At 32.9% G+C, this 20,111-nt stretch overlaps 2 protein-coding genes across 15 annotated transcripts in view; one reads left to right on the forward strand and one right to left on the reverse strand.

The window, feature by feature from the left end:
• LOC134844626 (uridine-cytidine kinase-like 1) overlaps positions 1-20,111 on the forward strand; it is a 345,869-nt gene that overhangs the window by 109,414 nt on the left and 216,344 nt on the right. The gene's annotated exons all lie outside the window — the stretch shown is intronic.
• LOC134844620 (uncharacterized) lies at positions 637-19,752 on the reverse strand. Of its 14 annotated transcripts, none has more exons than XM_063861387.1 (4): positions 19,543-19,752; positions 10,743-10,835; positions 2,844-2,963; positions 637-2,333 (listed from the first exon to the last, which is right to left on the reverse strand). In XM_063861387.1, the coding sequence occupies exons 3-4, from the start codon at positions 2,954-2,956 to the stop codon at positions 857-859; spliced, it is 1,590 nt and encodes a 529-aa protein (XP_063717457.1). In that variant the 5' UTR covers positions 2,957-2,963; positions 10,743-10,835; positions 19,543-19,752; the 3' UTR covers positions 637-856. The 14 variants fall into 14 exon arrangements, 13 of the variants coding, with proteins under 13 accessions (XP_063717457.1, XP_063717462.1, XP_063717463.1 ...); XM_063861392.1 differs by lacking the exon at positions 19,543-19,752 and adding an exon at positions 12,531-12,656 and having other exon boundaries at positions 10,743-10,832; XM_063861393.1 differs by lacking the exon at positions 19,543-19,752 and adding an exon at positions 12,531-12,656.

The raw sequence follows: 20,111 nt of genomic DNA on the forward strand, positions 1-20,111 counted from the left end.
CTTGACAGAATCCCGCGGTAGGTGCAATTTAACTCTTCCATATGAATTATGAAACCAAAGCAACTAATGAAAAAATAAAAACTTTATAAATTTGAATTGGTTTGAAAACTGTTGAATCAATTTTCTCACTTTCACATAAACTAAAATCAATCTATAAACACCATAAAAAATAAGCAATTCAGATGCAAGGTCGAAGACAAAATGGACTAACAAAAGGGATTATAAACAGTTATAATGGGTTTTAATGGATTTTTCTACTAAACAATTGATTTAGAAATTCCGATAAAATAAGTCGATTTTGATCAATTATAATATATTATAATTGATCATTTTTTATTTCAAAAAAAAAGACTATCATTGATTATTAATTGATAAAAATCAGTTTTTTCTAAATATTTGTAAGACTGGTACTAAAGTCATATTAAAACCGATTATTAACGCTTGAAACTGGATGCGGGTAAAGTATGGAGACCAAATATGTAGTTCGTGACTTGAGTCTACATGTTAGACTTTAAAAGACTTTGATTGGGCAAAAAAGCCATATCATGTTTTGTTTTCTAAATAAAGTTTCGAAACATTTCATCAAATAAGAAACAACTACTAAGTTAATTAGTTAATTGCTCCCCAACTCTCATTTTTTGCATTTGGTATGAACTTTTATAAATTTTGACGGACTGCTTTGTAATTTTGCGTATACATATATGTACTTCAAGTATATAGTCAACTTCAGACATATCTTACTTTCATCCTTCAGAATGATGGTGCACTATAATGGCAAAGTGTAAAGTTGGTGGAGGAAAACTGTTCTATAAAAGAGCCGCGAAATCAAGTAGACAATCAATAAAACTATTTTACTTTAGCAATTAATGAAGTCACTGAGCGTTTTCCCATTCTCGACTGCGTGCGTTGAAGCAAAATAGTCTAGCAAAAACACAGACGATATCCAAGTTTCATCAAAATCCGCGTCAAGAACTACAGTCGGATACGAATCGCCGCCCAGTTTCGAAAACTTTTCTAACTCTTGATATGTCGCTTCCAAAACAGGCGGTATTTTTTCTACACTTCTTTTTGAGAAGAATGGTTGGCTTAATTTTGATGCTTTTTTCGGCGGTATCCAAATAGGGTGGCTTGCAACTTTCATGTTTCGTTTTGTCAGTACAGTTTTAAGAGCTTTGTTTCCTTCGAAGTCTTCTAAAAACAGGTCTGTATTGAAGCCTGTATTCTTTAGCAGTTCACGTTGTGAAGATATAAGCATAATATCCATTTCCTTTTCGTAATTGTATCTCAGAAAATACTCTTCGGGTTTTGGCGAGTCGCCACGTACGCCTAAAACTACTCTCAGATCGTTAAGCCATTCATTAACCAACTGAGAATGGTCGTAGACGAAGTCGCGGTAGACAAACAATCCTACATTTATGCTTTTTGCGACAGAATGAGCAAGTATTGTCGCAACAAGTCGTCGCGCTCGTCGTGCGTTCATTCCCACAGCTATTGCAAGTTTTAAAGTACCATTGGAAGAATGGCATTTCGGCTTTTTCCGATAGGATCTGTCGAATACACCGGGACTCCAAGTAGACGCATCGGGAACTTCAGGATACTCAGCATCCCATTGAGAGTATACAACTTTTTCCGACTTCATACGCGCTCGAAGACTGTCTTTGTCGGCTTTTGACCAGCCAGTCGGCTGCCAGTCGTGAAACTCGAGGAAAAATTGGTCCACTAATTTGAAGGTTCCGTCGTCCAGAAGCTTTTTGATCACATTGTACTCAGCTCCTTCGATGTCAATTTTGAGAATGACTTCATCCTGAACTTTGAAATTCTTGGTAATGAAGTGTGAAAGGTCAAAAGTTGGTACCTTGACCAGCCGCTGCAGCCCTCTCCATTCTTTTTTACCCTCCCATGCGAATAAACTTCCCCCTCCCCATTTTGACGCCAGCTTTTTCCTCTCGGGACTCCAAGGGGGTTCCAAATGGGCTTCCATGCTTCCATTTTTATCCGATACTCCCAGAGGAACCATTGCTGTATGGTTGACAAAGTCAGCGTAGAATGGTTTAAGGTTAGGGTCAATTTCGAACGAAATCATTGAGTATTCTTGAGCATTTGGGTAAATTTCGTGGAACAATTTGTACGTTGAACCTGTATTTGCGCCACAATCGATGAAAAATTTGCGACTGTTGTCACGATTTTGTGATTTTATTTGAGGAGTTCTTGGCTTCTGGACGCTTGTATCCGAAACCTGGCTGGAATCAATTTTAAAATCAGTGTTAGGTTTTAGATCAACTGCGTCATGTAATGAGTAACTGTTTATTATACGAGTCAAATCGTCTTTGCGACTATGCATGAGTACAAGTATGATAGCTGGGTAGTATAACATTGTATAACTTTCGAGAGTTGCAGTTGGTCGACTTTTTTTGTTCGGCTAAATCGATTTTCCGAGCTTTTATTAAAATCTACAAAGAACCTATTGCACCAAAAAATTCTGCGCAATTTAAAAAAAGGCCAAAAGAGACTTTTTAAGGCATTTTTTACGAAGTTTTGACCCGCCTCAAACTTTGGAATAGAAGCCAAAGATATCTCTAGAGAAACTTTTACATAGGTGAGTCAACCAAAAATGGATGTTGTAAAATAGAACCCCAAAAGAATCCTTCGGAAAAGTTTGGGAACCAAAACTGCTGGTGAGGCAGACAACTGATCAAATTCTATGGATCTATGAAGTAACTGATAAATAGAAGACCTCAAATTTAATCGGTGTCAAAGTTTGAGGATTAACGGATCAAGAAACTTGAATGAAGTCTAGTATGACCCACAAGTTTTGATTTTTCTTCTGACCTTAGCTATCATACTTGTACCTAAACCAGTTTGTTTTGGGCACAACGTAGAAACTCAGTAATGCCAGCAACATAAAAGGCAGAACCCACACAGAAATACGTCGATAATAACTTGATCCACCGCCCATCGCCTTGCTGAAAAACACAATTCCGAATAGAGATGAGGTGTTATATTTTGTATATGGAAAGACAGTTCTTCAATTTGTTCACTCCTGTTCAAAAAAATTGTCCACTTTTTTATATATAGTTTTCAGTGGCAAACTGGTTCTCAAAGTATTTTCCAAAAAAGAATTACATAAAACAAATAGTTGAAAAATGTAAAAAAATAAATTGCAAGAAAGTATAATAAACAAATATTTTTTTAGTTAGAAGTGGGCATTAAAATTTACCGTATCACGTTGTACAAAGGACTTCTGATGAAAATCTTGATTGATGAAAAGGTTTGAATGCAATAATATTTCAGTTTCAGCGATTCTCTTGTAACAAACATAATTAAAGCTAAAATTGGAGCTGCTTTAAATCACTTCAAACTATCTGCAAATTTAAAAGTTTTTTTCTCAATTTTTTTTCTGTGATCAATTTGCTAAAAATTTTCTGGCCCAGTTTTTTTATGAAATCATTGACTTTTTTGATTGATTTATTTTTTTTTCGCTGGAATTTTGTTATCCCTACTTTACAATCATATTTCAAAGTTTTTGTGTTGTTTTTTTTGTTTCGATTTAATTATATTTGTTGAAGAGCATAATGTGCTTTCAAAAGATTAAAAGAGTTCTGAGCAACATATGCATTTTGAGCGGTAAAAGATTTTTAATAAGAAGTCATTTTGTTCTTCTGAAAAAAAATCCTTGAAATGATTAGACGAATTCGCTTTTTTGCTTACATTAGAAAAGCCCAATCAATTTGACCCTGGCAAGAACTCAAAAAACGCTGTCAGTAACTAAAAAAAATTGTTTCAGATAAAATTAACACCTCAAATAAAACAGTCGGTCATTGTTAGTTATATACCAATTGGGGTTGCAGCAAACAAATCGAACCTTCGAAACTTATCTACATGCCGGCAGTTAAAAGGATTGATAATTTATCGCGCCATGTTTCCTCTGTAGCACCTTACGTACTTTGCTGAGCGGTTGTTTTTATTTCCAATTTGTTCTTGAAAAAAAAAGATAGCAAAAATCTGAAGCATTGAAATCTGAAAAACTGAATTGAGTCATTTCATGTGGTAAATTTTATTTTCCAGACAGAAGTACAGTGCTTTAAATTCTCCCTACATAATAAAAAAAACATGAAATTCAAAACGCGTTTTCCTCAAATTTGGTTTGATTTTAAACAAAAATGACGAAGACCAATCTTGCTTACAACTTTAACAAACCTAATATTTTTGGGTTTTTCAGTCAATTAAAAACTATTCCAAATCAACTAAATCATATAATGACAAAACTTTATCACTGCAAGCCAATCGAAATTTAAGAAAGGCTAGTCTCCAAAACTTGGCGCAGAAGGTATAAAAATATTTTAGCTTGACACCAAGTTTTTCTTTTTTTAGTAAATTTTTTTGGCAACGAAAACAAAAATAATTCTACAAAAGATTGAACCTTCTTAAATTCTGTTGTGTTATATAAGATTTTGCATAGATATAGTTTTGTCAGTAAATGAACAAATAGGTTTGCATTAAATTTTGATTGACTAAACAAAGCCAAAAACTATAGTTTTTGGCGTAATTTTTTGGGCCAGAATAACACGAAAAATGTACCATTTTAATTCTGTTAATATTTTGAGCATGGTTGGTCTTCATCATTTTTTTAAAAATCAACCCAACTTGAAAAAAACGCACTTGAAATTTCAAGTTTTATTTTTTTTGTCCTCATAATTTAAATCAGCAGCACTCAGTGGAAGGACGGGAAAATTACAGGCGCAAAACATACGGTCCTTCAAGAAACTGAAATTTGTTACGCGAAGAACTCAAAAAAAATTTGCAAAATACACCAGAAAAACTAAGTAAAAAGATGAAAACTGATGACCGTGTTCAATATTGTAACGGAAAAAGCTACTGAATCTAGAATATTAGCAGCATATTTTAGAGGCATATTCTGAAGCATATTAGACTACCTTCTGATGTCTTTCAGAGGATGTTAGGATGTTTGTACGAATTCAGAAAACGACTCAACCAAGGACCATAATGTTTTTTATCTTAGCTGCCCAATTTGAATTCAAAATTTTTGTGGATGCCAAAAAATTTCCGAGTCCTGATTAAAATTTTCCTTGTTGGTTTTTTTTCCGAACTTTCAGTCAAGATTACAATTGTTCCCAAAGATTATTTTATGATTCAGTGCTGCAAAACAAAATAAAGGTATCCGATCAAAAACGTATATCTATTATAAAATTATTTTCTTAGATTTTTTTAAAGATTTTCATTCAGTTTTAAATGATCAAACTCAAACTAGTCGATTTGAAGATGAAATCAGTCTGATAGTGAGCCAAAAACCTTCAAAGTTATTGCAAGAACAAATGTTGGAAAAATAAGGGTCTGTCTTTGTATTCCAATAAAAGTGGTTTTTTTTTATTTAACTGAAAATAGTTTAGACTCAGTTTTTTTTATAATAATCAAGAAACTAAAGTTTCGAAATCATGCAGATATCCAGGATTTTTCTTGGAACAAGACTTAAGCTTTTCAGTTCAAGGTAAAAAAATTTTGTGCAAAATGGCTCGAGGAATCCGTTCACTATATTTTACCAGGAATGTAGTACCCTTAATTGTTCGGATTAAATTGTTCAAGTGATTAGTGAATAAAGCAGATAAGGAATTAAACTGGGGAATTAAAGTCTGTTTCTTACGTAGAAATTTGAAAGAGGACGTGGTCTACTAAAAAAGCAAAACTGAAAAAAAGAAAGACCAGAAAAGAGTTTTTGGCTACGGAACAATTAAGTTGCATAGAAACAAGAGAACACTACAAGTAATACCCCAGTGTCGGTCAAACAACAGAAAAGAATCAGCGGCAAGAATTGGAAATCCCTACCTAAAGAAATCTGACTCGTCACTTTTCGCAAAAAAAGTCAGAGAAAAAATAAAGACACACCTTCTCTAGAAACACAAAGCGGCACCAATTGATAGAACACTCATTTGATAGAACACTAATTCAGATTCAGAAGGTACTTCTATTAATAATTTACGTCCTGGATGGTTCATTAAAAACAAACAAATTATTGATGCATGTGCAGTTTAAATTTTATGGTTGATTGTTTGTAAAAGTTATCATTCCTAGACTTGTTTTGTCAACCAAGAGGTTATATGAAAATACTATGCTCTGCTGAAAAACAAATTTCGGTCTGCTGATTTCAGTATAACAGCTTCAGCTCGACCAAAATGTAGGTCCTAACTATTATCCTGAACTCCTCATGTCATTTTTTTCTACAGAATAACTCTAGTCACAAGAGTCTAGTCACAAAAATCATAAAAATTCAAAATGCAATGGTTTCTGTGCCCACGGTTAATTTAATTGATAGTGTTTCTAGGCCTGCTTTGTCACCACTCTAAGCCTATTATCTCCACCTTGTGTACCAACGATTGCAATCAGTACGTACGTATCAAAAACGCATTGATCCGAACAAGCATTTAAAAAAGTCTGAAATTGATCATTTGAGCAGTGCTCCATGGGTTTGGCCTGTGCAAATCTTTTTAGTTAAAGACTTCATAACTATTAATCTTATTCGAAATCCCATTTAATTAAGTGCTATCAGATGTAGTGCCATTTTGCTACTCACCGCATGTCACTCTATCAGCTTCTCAGACTTCGATAACTGATAATCCGAGGCTTGCCTACCACAAGTATCAATGAAAAATCCTCATTTTTCAATTGCAAATAAATTGAGTTATCGTTGAAAAGTAATAGCAAAGACTCCAATAGTTACAACTGGGTCAGTTCGACGGTATAGCTCTCATAAAAGGTGGCACATATGGTTTGTGTAAGTCCGCTATGAGGCCTAGGAAATTTTACGTGACCAGAAAAAGTGACTTTAAAACTGCATTTATGCGAAATTAGACGTAATTGTATTGCTCGTGTCTGAAATTTGGCGATGTGTCGACTATAAAGCTCGACTACCAAAAAAGTTTTAAAATTGAAAAATGTATTGACCAGTATAAAAATTCAAACAGAAAATTTAAAGGATGCCCTTGCTCTCGCAAGTGAAACAAATACCGACAAAACTAAACCATTATACACAAAGTATTGATCAAACATACAATTCCAGGATCTCTTTAACTATATCCCCCTTCGGGTACCTAGTAACGAAAATCAAGTTAACATCCCCACCCCCCCCCCCCCCCCCCGATAGACCAAGTTAAGATCTTCCACCTCAGCATTTAATTCGCTTTAAATTTGCTAAGCCCCACATGTAAAATGCTCAATTCTGATTGGCAGAATTACTCCAACTTAGAACCAAGTTCCCGGCTTGACCTTCGTTGACCAAAAATTATTTTTAATTTTCGTTGACCAAAAATTAAAAAAATGATCATACTATTCCATAAACTAAGTCTATGGAAAATATTAATCAAAAAAATTTCATACATTTTGCAAAAGTGGTGCCATCGAATTTTCGAAGAAGTTTTTTCTTGTTTTGGCAAAAAATTTGGTTTATCATACTAAATAAAAAAGAAAAATTTTGCCAAAAAACGCTAATCGTACAATTTCCATTTATGGAAATTGTATGATAAATGTTTTTTTTTGACGGCGACAACAAAAATTTGTCCAAGTAATTTTGAAATTGCCCCAAAAATTTTTGTTATTGTTTTAACAGCAAATTTAATTTTTTGCGTGCATAACGTGGTCCTGGAAGCAGCACTAACATTGGATTGTTTTCTTTTTTGCTTATTAAACCTTTTTTAAAAAGCTAAAAACTCAAATTTTGTTTTGTATGGCATGGTTATGGATGCTTTGATCAATTTCTGATAATGTAACAACACAAATTTGGAAAGTAATCTTCGTTCAAAATTTTTTCCAAAAATTAAAATTTTGTTATTTTAGATTATTTGTGTAGTCCGCTAGATTATTTGTGTAGGACATTTCAGGTCATTTCTAATGCATTTTAACGCAATGCGGGCAAACGGTGGAAGAATAGTGGAGGAAGGAGGTTAACTTGGTCCAGTAACGAATAAATCCCTGTAAAGAATTAAACCAACGGTTAAGCTTATGATAGTTTTATACCATTCTTCCACCATTCTTCCAATGCGGGCAAACGATGGAGGAAGGAGGTTAACTTGGTCCAGTAACGAATAAATCCCTGTAAAGAATTAAACCAACGGTTAAGCTTATGATAGTTTTATACCCAGCCCCCCCCCCCCCCTTTAGTAGTGTACCGTAGAATACCTCCTTTAGCCAAGTGAGTTTGATCGATCAAATATGTTAAATCCGTCCCTATAAAGAAATACATAAAATTTGTTGTTGGGTGTGAGGTGGTGGTCGTATGCTAGGGGAAGGGGGTGCTGCTGGGCGTATGAATGTTAAGTTGATCCATTAAAAACTTTCTAGTCGGTTGCTTAATTTATCATTTTCTCAACTTTCTTTTTCTCAAAAATGCAAAATTGGTTCAATTTTAACGGATTATGATTGATGTTCTGTATTTCTGAGAAAAAAGCTAGTCATATGTTTGCTAGTCGATACATCTACATGTTTCCAAACGTTTATGCAAGTCAAGTCTTATGCTAGTCCAGCGATCACCTGAAATTTGTTCACATAATTATATGTGAAATGTTGTCCTGAGCAATAAATTTTGTAAGCCTTTTACTTTCCGTCCAATTTGCAAGTTTTTCAAAAAAATTGACGTCTATTTTCCGTTTTATTGGAGCCGTCTAATTTGCTTGTCGTCTAATTTCCTAACTCCCGTCCGCCATTGATTCCGTGCTTTCAACTGACCGATGACTGTGTTTGTTTCGAAAACACCAACCCTGGATAACAAATACTCATATATGATCATCAACCACTAATTCTCTTGTACATTTTTGATAGTTATTTTGCTTTAAGAAAACGCTCAAAGCGCTGAAATCATATTTAAAATTGGGCTAAAAACTTCGACTCGGGTATCATTGTAAGTTTTCAGCGCTGAATCAGAGATTGAAGTTTTGTCAGTGAGATAAAAAAAACTGGAAACTTCCCACACTCATTAAAAAGAGAAAATAATCGATTATATACGTATTTTAGTAAAATTATATTTAATTATAAGCGCCAATATTAGATGATTAAACGATTAATAATCCATTATATTAATGAACTTTTGATGACGTTTTAACAAATTACAATCAATTATAAATGATTATAATTTTTCCGAAAGTCTGTTATAATCTCTTACAATCTTTTATAATAGATTATAATCCCTTTTTCTATCAAAATATGATCTGACAAAAAAAAAACATTATAATGGGTTACAACTTAGCTATTCTGCATGAAAACACGGTAAAAATTTAACTTAATTTATGTTTGAGCTATAAGCAGGGGCGGATCTGGGATTTTCTCGAGGGAGGAGGCGGATTTTCAAAAACTTTTAGAAAATTTTGCCGACCTTTTTTTAGGCTGACTAGATTGATTTCTAGCTTTCCCCCATAAATTCGCTGAAGGCTATTGCAGTTTCTGCTAGTTCGGTAACCAACTGAAAATCACACATAACAAAACAAAAATAAAACGAAATCAAGCGATGACGTTTGTTGAAAAATTTGCTCGATTACAGGTCAGAAAAATTAAGGAACAGACTTTTAGATTTAAAAAAATTGATCATAATCAAAAAATATTAACTTTATAATCCATTTTTTATTGAATATGATCAATTCTTTTTGAAATTTATGGAGGCTGACAATAAAAGTTTATTGTAATATGTTATTTTCTCTTTTTACTGAGTGCGGGTTTGACTAGAATAGTTGATTATTAGATTGATTCCGAATTGCTGCTTCACAAATCATTTATCCTAGTGTTAAGATCACGGACAACCATATCAAGGTCAAAAAAGATCATATCAAAAAGAGCATTTAGAAGATCGTGCAAAGTATCATGAATAGTGCAAAAACTCATCTATGAGGCATTGAATATTTCAACAAAATATTGTAAGTAAAAAATTGAATTTTTTTTAATTGTCGTTGTGTAACATGAATATCAAGTCAGGATAATCAGAAACTTATACTTAGCAAAGCTTTGTTACAACTTCCAGGTTAACTACTCCTTTAAAATGTTTCTTAAGTTTTCGTATTCAATTTTTTGTTTCAAATTGCGTTTGAAAAATTCACAATGAAAACTTTGGACATTAATCCGAGCTCAGGCACGTTGATCCGGATTTTTGTTGGGAAGTTCCAAATTTTTTTTTCATTTGTTCATCAAATCACTAAACCTCGAGTTTAAAATTGCAAATTCAACAAGATTTCCTATACCAGGGCAGAGTCCTGAATGTTCCAACTGCTATCTATTGTCGATAACAGTTTTTTTGGTTCAGAAGAGTCTCATTAAACGTTCGAAAAAATGAAAACTAAGTTTTCATGTTTTTAAATTTTTTTGTTTAAGAACACAACAAGATATATGAAGTACCAAGTGATGAATTTTGCGACTGATAATGATTTAACTTGCTGGCCTTATTTTCTGAGGACTGATATAAAGGGCCGCTTACGTTTTAATAGCAAAAAGTATTTTGTGATTAAATACATCAAGTTGGCCGTATTGGTAAAATTTAGGCTCCTATAACTTCACGAAAAATCATCACGAACAATTGTTTTAAAATTTAAGGTCAAGACAGCAATATTTTCGAATGATATTTAAGACTGCCGATAGAAAAGCTAGAAGTTATTTAAAGATCCAAGTTTTTCTGAAGAAAAAACCATACTGAACATTTTGTCAATTTCTTCAAAAATTGGAGCAAAAACGAAGGGAATGTTCAAAACTCTTACCGTTGATTTCCTATTTGTCGTAAGTCTTAGGTCTCTCTGGTTTTTGTCGAAGGAAGAACTGACCAGAAGTGCCGAAGAAATAAATTCGTTCTACTTAAATATCAAGGGTGTCTATATTTCTGTTTCTTTGAACAACATATAAAAAATTTTCTGCTACTGCCAAAAAATATTGCCCGCCGTTAATTAATTATTCAAAATTTGATTTGTCTACGACAATTTTTTGATGGGCAATAAAACCGGTACCCAGTGTTTTTCTAACAAGATCTGAAATTTTTTATTTCGTAAGTTGATTCTCAGACCCAGGGGCGGATTTAGAGGGGGGGGGGGCGGACGCCCCCCCCCTCAGGGATTCGACCCCCTGCCGACCCAAAGGGTCCCCCTTTGATACTTTTTCAGAAATCCATTTTAGGCCGACCGAAACTAAAACTTTTCTAAAGGCGCCTTTGGCGCCAATATATACTAACTTTGAGGGGGAGCGCGCGCCAAAAAAAAACGCGATTTTTTTGTCAAAATTTTTCAAAAAGTGCCCAAAAACGGCTTTTTTGACTGTTTTTTCAAAAATTTGCCTCCGGCGCAGAAATTTTACCCAAAATAGGGGCAAAACAGTGCTTTGGGAGAGCTCAAAAAATCATATTGGTCGACCTAAAAAAAAAGGTCGTCAAAATTTTGGAAATATTTTTGAAAATCCGCCCCCCCCTCGAGAAAATCCTAGATCCGCCCCTGCTCAGACCTACAGTTCGTTATTTCAGATCTTTTATAAGAAATTAAAAACTTCAGATCTGAATTTTTGATCTGAAATAAATTTGAGAAACAAAACTTCAAAACTGAAATTAGATCTGAGAAAATTTTTGTTAATTAATGCATTTCGAGCAAACAATTGAGGTGCGGCTTATGATGTTATTGCAAAACGCAATTATATTTAGATTAGTTAGTGGAGAAAAACGTCCGAAAAATTGAGCAAAAGATTTTTTAAAAACTAGTTTCCTTCTTGTTCAAATGTTTCAATAAATTTTCAAATGTTTTCAGAAGAAATTACAAGCTTTTGAACTTTATGCCCTATTTATGCGTTTACGATGTTTATCTCGTTTTGCTTAGAGATTTCCGTTTAGAGATTTTGCTAACTACCTGTTAGCAGCTAGCAGAAGCTCTAAAGTACAAAACTACCTAAAATAGCAAAAAAAAAATGTCCCAGAATTTTTTGATGTTTTTGGACCAGAAATAACTCTGAAAAACACAAATTCAGATCTGAAACGTGATGTGAATATTGTTTTTTCAGATCTGAAATAACTAAGAATAACTAAAATTCAAATGTTAAGTTAGATCTGAAATAACTCATAATTTAAGTATCCAAGCGTTATTTTAACAGTTCACAAATCAAGATTTGAAATTTACAACTGAAAAAAAAAACAGTTTAGATCTAAATTAGAACGTTTACTAGGTATATAGGAAACCATTGTTGTATTCCAATATCGTTTGTTGGCACGTAAAAACAATTTGGCATAACGCTCATTCTATCGTTTAAAAAGCTAATATTGAGCTCGATATGTCTTGTGGTTGTGATTTTTTAGACAATGAACTTTATAATAGAAATTGATCAAAACAATAATTTTCCCAAAGATAGCCAAAAATTGTATAGGTAAGCGAATTAAATAAATATTTTATCACAACTTCCATTAAACTTTTCACGGCATCCATTAGTATATTAACCTCCTCTGAGACCAAACTATGTTTAAGCTCAAGACGGCAAACGGAAGATGGCATAAACTGACGTAACAAGGTTACAATTACCTCTTTCAAACAAAAAGGTTTCAAATTCACGTGTATACTGTGGGATTGAGTAACACAGGATGTAAAGTAAAATTTGCAGGGTAACTGAATTCAGTTGAATGTACATGCATAGTGAATGAACAAGCCGCTTCTATTCCTGGTGAAAATTCCTGATGAACAATTATTCAACATATCACAAAAAATTAACAAGACTGCTCGTATCAGGGCGAAGCCCTGAATGTTCCGACTGCCTTTTAAGGTTTTATGGAGCAGTAATAACATTAAAAAATTAAATGTAATAAAATAAAATGATTATTTGAATTTTTTAAATGAAAATGATCCCCCGACACGCCATTTAAAGTACAAAAAGATAGATTTAGCTCCTTGTAACAAATCATTTATGGCAAATAAGCTTCTTTCAACCAATTTGGAACGATTTTAAGACGAATTAACTCTCCGCTTACGCGATAATAGCGCGAAATATACCGCGCGTTAATTGTCCCAAATTGGCCAAAACGGCAATCTTTAAACCCCCATAACTTTACAAAAAATGATAGCAGGTGAAATATCTTTTCAAATTTGAGCTCAGGACAACAATACCTTTTGAATGATAAAAAAAATTCCGTCAAAAATGGCTAATTAAAAAGTCGAAATTTGTCTGAAGAAAAAAAAACCCACCCCGAGCACAAATATTCCGTTACTTTTGTATCGAAAGTCAGAACAAAAGTATAGTCCGAATAGACACAGTAGACAGCATAAACGTCTCCTCATGCCCACATTATGAAAATTTAAAATATTGCTACAGTGGAACTATTTAATGTTCAAAATAAGCTCTTACGATTGTTTGATGTGTTCAGTAAAACATAAAATCAAACGAAAAAGGTATAGGTTTGATTTATAAAAGGGAACTTGTGAAAAAAGGAAACGTAAAAAAAATAGACTCTATATATTCTTAAAAGTATATTGCGGGGTATAGAAGTCAGTAATAGCCAGTTGTTATAATAAATGGAATAATATTTTGGCTTCAAAAAAAGTTCGACAACAAAAACTCAACGTATAATTTAGAAAATGTTAATAAGAAAAATGAAAAACAAAAAAATCTATTGATTTCCTACGTGGCTTTTTTTATGTAAAATAAATGTTTATTGGTCCAATTTTTGAAGAAAATGAGAAGTATATGCGCTAAGGGTTGTTTTATTTTCTGACCAGTTTCAAAAAGAACATCTGCCGAAGAGTGGAATGTCGAAGTGTGGGGAACTATATTTACATGATTCTATGGTCACTTAGAAACGAGTCTACTAAACTGCTTGTTCAACTTCTAATGATGAAAAACGCTTTAATTCTGAGAGGCAAATTGTCCTCAGAAGAAAAAAATTCCAAAAAGAATTGAGGCAAGCTTATTGATTGCATTACTTTCATATACGACTCAAATTGCAACACTTTCATAATTTATCAAGATTGCATTTACCAAAAACGATTCGAGACCAGAATTTAAGGGGCAGTCGAATCATTCTGGGGTTTGCTCTGATATACAAGCAGTCTCGTCAACGTATATGCTCAATTTGATACCAACATGCTGGCGGAAAAATTGATTTTAAACTAAATATAAAAACTATAATTTATAGCAACATGTATATTAAACTATTTTACCAAAAGGTTAATTCAATTTAAGACATTTGTGAAAAAATTTTTACAGAAGTGAAAATAGTGGAGCCCTGAGTAATCGTAACTTCTTCTTCCTGATTTTTTTTTCATCAGAGTTTTTTTTTCAAAATTTGATTATCTGACACATATTCATAGCTCAGTGTTCAAAGCCATTAATCAAAAAAATTAAAATTTATTTAATTTACTTTGGATCCATAAATTTTTAAGTTTTAGCTTTAAAAGAATCAAAGCCAAAAAATAGGAAATTTAATTGACAGGTAATAGGTCTGTCAATTAAATAACTAAATTTAAAAAAGTTTAGGGGTTCGCAAAAAAAAATATTTTGTTTTGGCGCAAACTATAATTACTTCATTTACGGAAATGAGCCACACAGTACCATTTTTCTAAAACATGAAGCCCAAATGTGAACAAGACCCAAATGTAAACTAAGATAACTATAGTAACGTTTTAAAATTGAATCATCTTGATGAACTGGGTCGCAAACAAATGTGAATGAAATTTTGAATGAAATTTATTTTTTCCCGCAAAAAAACTGAACAATTTTTTTCCGAACTAAATTTTCGTATTTTGAAAATCTACATTTTAGAAACCTACCCGTTGGAAAATTGTTAATTTCGGCAGATTTTTCTTAGCAACCAAATTAACTGTTGAAAAGTTCGCTTGATAAAGTTTTGAATCTGACATTAGGTACTGAAAAGTCTACTTTAGAAAATATGTCATAAACTTGTACAAAAAATGTTGAGTTTTTATCTATAAAGAAAAGAGCCATATTTGATTTCACTGAGAAACCATGATTGCACCTATATCGTCTACCGCCTCTTAATTTGCCTCAATTTCAAAAGGTAGCAAAATTTTACAGAATACTTTTAAAAAAATGTTGCTAACTAGTTGTCACTAAAAAAATGCTGCCTGGAAAAAATTGAAATAAACGGTCTGAGCTAAAGTTCCTAACAAACAAAAGGTACAATTATTATTGGTTTCTTGGTTTCTCAACTGCCTGAGTAATTTTGTAATCCTGGGTTTTAGAGAACTTGTTTCAGTAAGTTATTAGTAAAATTTAATAGTAAAATTATTGACTTTTGTAAATTTTATTGCATCTTTTGGTAAGTTTTTTAGGGTTATTTGTCATCCACAATAATTGCTATAATCCGCCAAGAAAAAACTTTGCATTAGTTTTGGGAATCAGTTGTTCAGCAATTTGTACAAGCTTTGAATTTTATTTGCTAAGTTTTGAAATATTTTGCATAATCTGATGTTTAAATGCGAAAGAATACTCTACTCTAAAGTCAACCTTAAACGCTACAGGTTAAAACCGATACAAACTTTATGTTAAAAAATTACATATGCTGTTAGGAAGCACATAGATAAGAGAACAGATGTCAAACAACAGATTTCAGAGGGACATGTTTCAAGAAAAATGTTTGTCATAAAGGAAACAGAAATGACCTGGATTAACCTCCATCCACAAAATTATTTTATAATTCAATTTCGAGCAAGAAAATTGTTCATCATACAGTTTCACAAATGGAGTGTCAATATTTAATGATGATATAGGAAAACTGTATGACAAGCATTTTTTTCATACGGCTCGAAAAATTTCAAAGAAAAAGTTTCAAATTTCTTGCGTAATTTGTTTTTTGTTGCAACGAACAATTTCCAAAATTTAAACTTTGCATGTAAAAATGTGCGCCTTTTTGTCTTAATGTAGTCAGTCCAGGCTCTGAGATTTTTGTACAAATAAAATAACCATCAAAAATAACCATGTTCTTTGTGTGATATGAAATTTATCAAGTTCATGTTTACATTTGATAAGATAATTCTTTTTCTGTCAAAAGTTAGGCCCCAATTTCCAACCACCGATTATTTTTCGAGTAAAATTTTCTCGCAAAATACAAAAATTACAGTTTCTAGTTAAAACTCTGAGAGAAATTTAATACATCAAATTTTTTACCGAATCTTAAAATGCAGTTCACCAGAGCGATTTTTTTCTTTTAACCCATAGTTTTTTCGTGCACAAATGAGTACCCTTCGCCCTTGATTACTGTGTTTTCGGAAATAACATAAATCAACGCACATTTTATTTTTTCTGTGGAGGAATGCTTGTCATACAATTTTCAAATATCGAAAAATGGTTTTTGTAAAAAATATTGTACAATTTTCTGGACGGATGCAACTGTACAAAACTGCATGACAAGCCCATTTCTGTATAGGAAAGTTAAAGTTAAACGTTAAGCGTTTTTGGTCACACCGTAAGTCTCAATAAAAATTTAAAATATGAAACCACATAACTTCTGTGTACAAAAAACGTTTTCGGTTCAAGTTCTTTTGAATTTCAAACTGAACTTATAAGTTTGAGCAAAAGATAGCGCTGACTGTCAACAAGATAGTTTGTATCCGGCAAAAGTCATTTATCAGGCCTAAATCAAAACAAGACTGCTCGTATCAGGGCGAAGCCCTGAATGTTCCGACTGCCTTTTAAAGTTTATGGAGCAGTAATAACATTAGAAAAAAATCAAATAAAATAAAACAAAATGAAAAAAAAAAAATTTCTAAAATTTCAAATTTTTTTAATAAAAATCATCCCCCCACACGCCATATAAAGTGCAAAAGGATAAATTTTGCTCCTAGTAACAAACCAATTATGGCAAATAAGCTTCTTTTAACCAATTTTTGGAACGATTTCTAAGACGGGTTAACTCTCCGCTTACGCGTTAATAGCGCGAAATATACCGCGCGTTAATTGTCTCGAATTGGCCAAAATGGCAACCTTTAAACCCCCGTAACTCCGTAACTCTACGAAAAATGATTACAGGTGAAATATCTTTTCAAATTTGAGCTCAGGACAACAATACCTTTCGAATGATATAAAAAGATTCCGTCAAAAATGGCTAGTTAAAAAGTCGAAATTTGTCTGAAGAAAAAAAAACCCACCCCGAGCACAAATATTCCGTTACTTTCGTATCGAAAGTCGGAACAATAACCGATATATCTGAGTCTCTAGAATCGTCCTTTTATTTTTCTTGAATCGTCCTCTGATAAACAGTTTGAATGAAAAAAATGTTTATCCTTAAGTAGTGTGAATAATTGTCGCGAGAAAAACCAAATTGTTCTATAAAATAAAACAAAATAGTGTCTTTTTAATGAATAAAACTAGTTGATATTGTTAGAACAAAAATCAAAGCAGGTGAAACCTTTTTATGCGACCCTGAATGCATATAAATAATACTTTTTTTCAAATCAAGCAGGTAATCTGTAGAACCAAGATGGCTTAGTTGAATTGTCTGCAGCGCAAAAGACTGAAACAGTAATAAATTTCAAAACTTTTTCCTCAAGTGGTGAAAAGGCTAGTTTTTTAAGTTATATCATATCCGTTTCCACAAAAAGCATCAAGTTATTTGTTTGCTGTGGCTTTTTCCGTCTTTCGAAGAAAAATTAGGAATGCATATGCTTGGGCTGTTTTTTCTAGTTTCAGACCAAACTTACGACAAAAACTTCGAGGATCACGCATGTGTTGTGGGTCGACATATGACTGTGCCTGCCACTGACCTAATTGCTGTTGAAACTGCTCAGTTAATATCAAACAACCCCATTGTGGGTGTTATTTAGGCGTGGCAAATTATCTCGCATTCCTAAATGGTCCAGTTGAGTGAAACCCTCATGCACGATGGACCGAATGCTCGAAAACGTTGTAAAACAATTATAGCTCAATATTCAAAATTATTAAAAAAACTCTAAAATGAGTCTCTTATTAATAGGTTAGGGAACGTTGATTGCTTGAGATATGTTGCAGATTCGGTCCTGAAAATTGCTTGTCATGCAGTTTCGTACAGTTGCATACGAACAGAAAATTTTAAAATATATTTTACAATAATCATTTTTCTTTATATGAAATTTGTATGTCAAGGTTTAACTGGAAAAATTAAGAATGCGGAATAATTTGCGACTCAGAAATTACACTTTGACTAAGTTTTTTTCAACTTTTTGGGACTATGGTAGCCAGAGGTTTTTTGTCAAATTGTTATACAAAAAAATGCATATTAGAGTCAGTTTTTATTTCCTCCGGTTATCAAACTGATAGAAAAAACGTTACTCGAGATGCGGAAAAACGTTGCCGAAAAAAAAGGAAAAATTATCTCTAATGTGCAAGTTTGTTGAATGTTTATAAGAAGAAAAAACCTCTAGCCGCCATAGCACCATAAAAAGGTCAAAAATATTCTAGGCAAAGTGTCGTTTTCGTGTGGCAAATTATCTTGCATTCTTAATTGTTCCAGCTTGGTGAAACACTCATGCGCGATTGACCGAATGCGCAAAAAATCTGCGCGAAAATTTGAGAAAAAATATTCGAACTGATATTCGAACTGATTTTTTTTTTCAAAAAGGATATCAATTTGTCTTAAGACCATTCAAATATACAAAAAAAATAGGTGAAAATTTGTAAAACTGTATTCAAATTTGTAAAAAACCAAACCCGACTGCCATTATTTCCATTATTTCCCAAATCCATTATTTCAGCAATTGGTTTGTACTTCATAATAGATTTTCAGTTTTTAAAGTTTTTTTTCGGTATATGTTAATACCACATAACTGTATCAAAAGAAAAAAAGATACAAAATTATTCGTAGTAAATTTTTTCGCATATGAGGGTTTCATGGGGGACATATTGTCAGAAAATCAATTTCAAAAGATCAAAAAAGCAGAAGGCGAGCTCTTTGGTCTTTTTTTCTCAAAATTTACGCGAATTTTTTTGAATAACAAGATTTTTGGTCTTCCAAAAAAATTTACATTACGAGGCCAAACTGTGCACTGGATAGGCGCACAATTTTGTGTCTGTATGTTCCTGGATTCCAGAATCAAACTTTTAAACATGTTCCAAAATGTTAGTGGACTCCACCTACAAAAGTTTTGTGGATTCCGCGTACAAATACCTGTAATATAATTTTTGTCGGCATATTTATTTTGTTGAGGATTCCTAAAAAAGCAATATAGCTAGTTGCTCTGGATTCGGTACCTGTAAGTGGATTCCGCAAAATGTAAGTGCTAACAAGAGTACTAACTAATTCACATATATTTTATTGATACCAATCGATGATCACATTTATAGCCTCCACCTCCTTCAAAGTGATGATGTGTGTGTGTGGGTGTTTGGGCAGAGTAGAGGAGTGGGGGTATGTTAAGAGGGCTCTGAGTTGAGTTTTCAGCCAATTAGAACTAAATAATTTAGACGCACCGCTGACTTAAAATGTTCTAGCAAAACAAAATAAACAAAGGAAACCTTCACTTGTGTTATTATGTAGGAGGACTTTACCTTGATCTCATAATCCAAACAATTGAACTAACTTATAGTTTCCGAAGTTTCAACAGTACTCACTTGATAAGATCCCTTGCTGACTGAATTAAGATGAACAACCACTACCTGCTGTTCGAAAAATGGGAAATTTTTCCTTCCAAAAGATGTGCGTTTCTGCTTATAAACGATTTTTATAGAATATTTAAAACCACGGAATTGTATTATTAAAACATTCTCTTGAATAGCGGGGAACTAAAATTGCCCAGCTGCTTCAGCAAAATTTAATGAAACACTAAATTATGCAACCAGATATCTTTAAATTTAAACTCCTTCGGTGTGAGGGGAAGATTACAAAATAAAAAAGCTATAAATTTTTAAACTTGTTTTGGTTACTGTTCTTTATATGTCTGTGTCTTTTTTGGAGTTTTCATACTGAAACGGCGGATGCATTTGAATGTGAATGTTCTGAATGCATTTTCCAGTAATATGACCAAATAAGACTGCTCCTATATTATGGCAAAGCCATGAATAGTCCAACTGCCCCTTAATTGGTATCAAAAAGTTTTTGTTAGAGAATAATGTTGAACCATTAGTCCCTCAATTCAGTTTGGAGCGACTCTATAGAGCAAAATAAATTGAGTAAAACGCTT

Source organism: Symsagittifera roscoffensis, chromosome 4, assembly GCF_963678635.1.
Source record: "Symsagittifera roscoffensis chromosome 4, txSymRosc1.1, whole genome shotgun sequence".
Taxonomy (NCBI): domain Eukaryota; kingdom Metazoa; phylum Xenacoelomorpha; order Acoela; family Convolutidae; genus Symsagittifera; species Symsagittifera roscoffensis.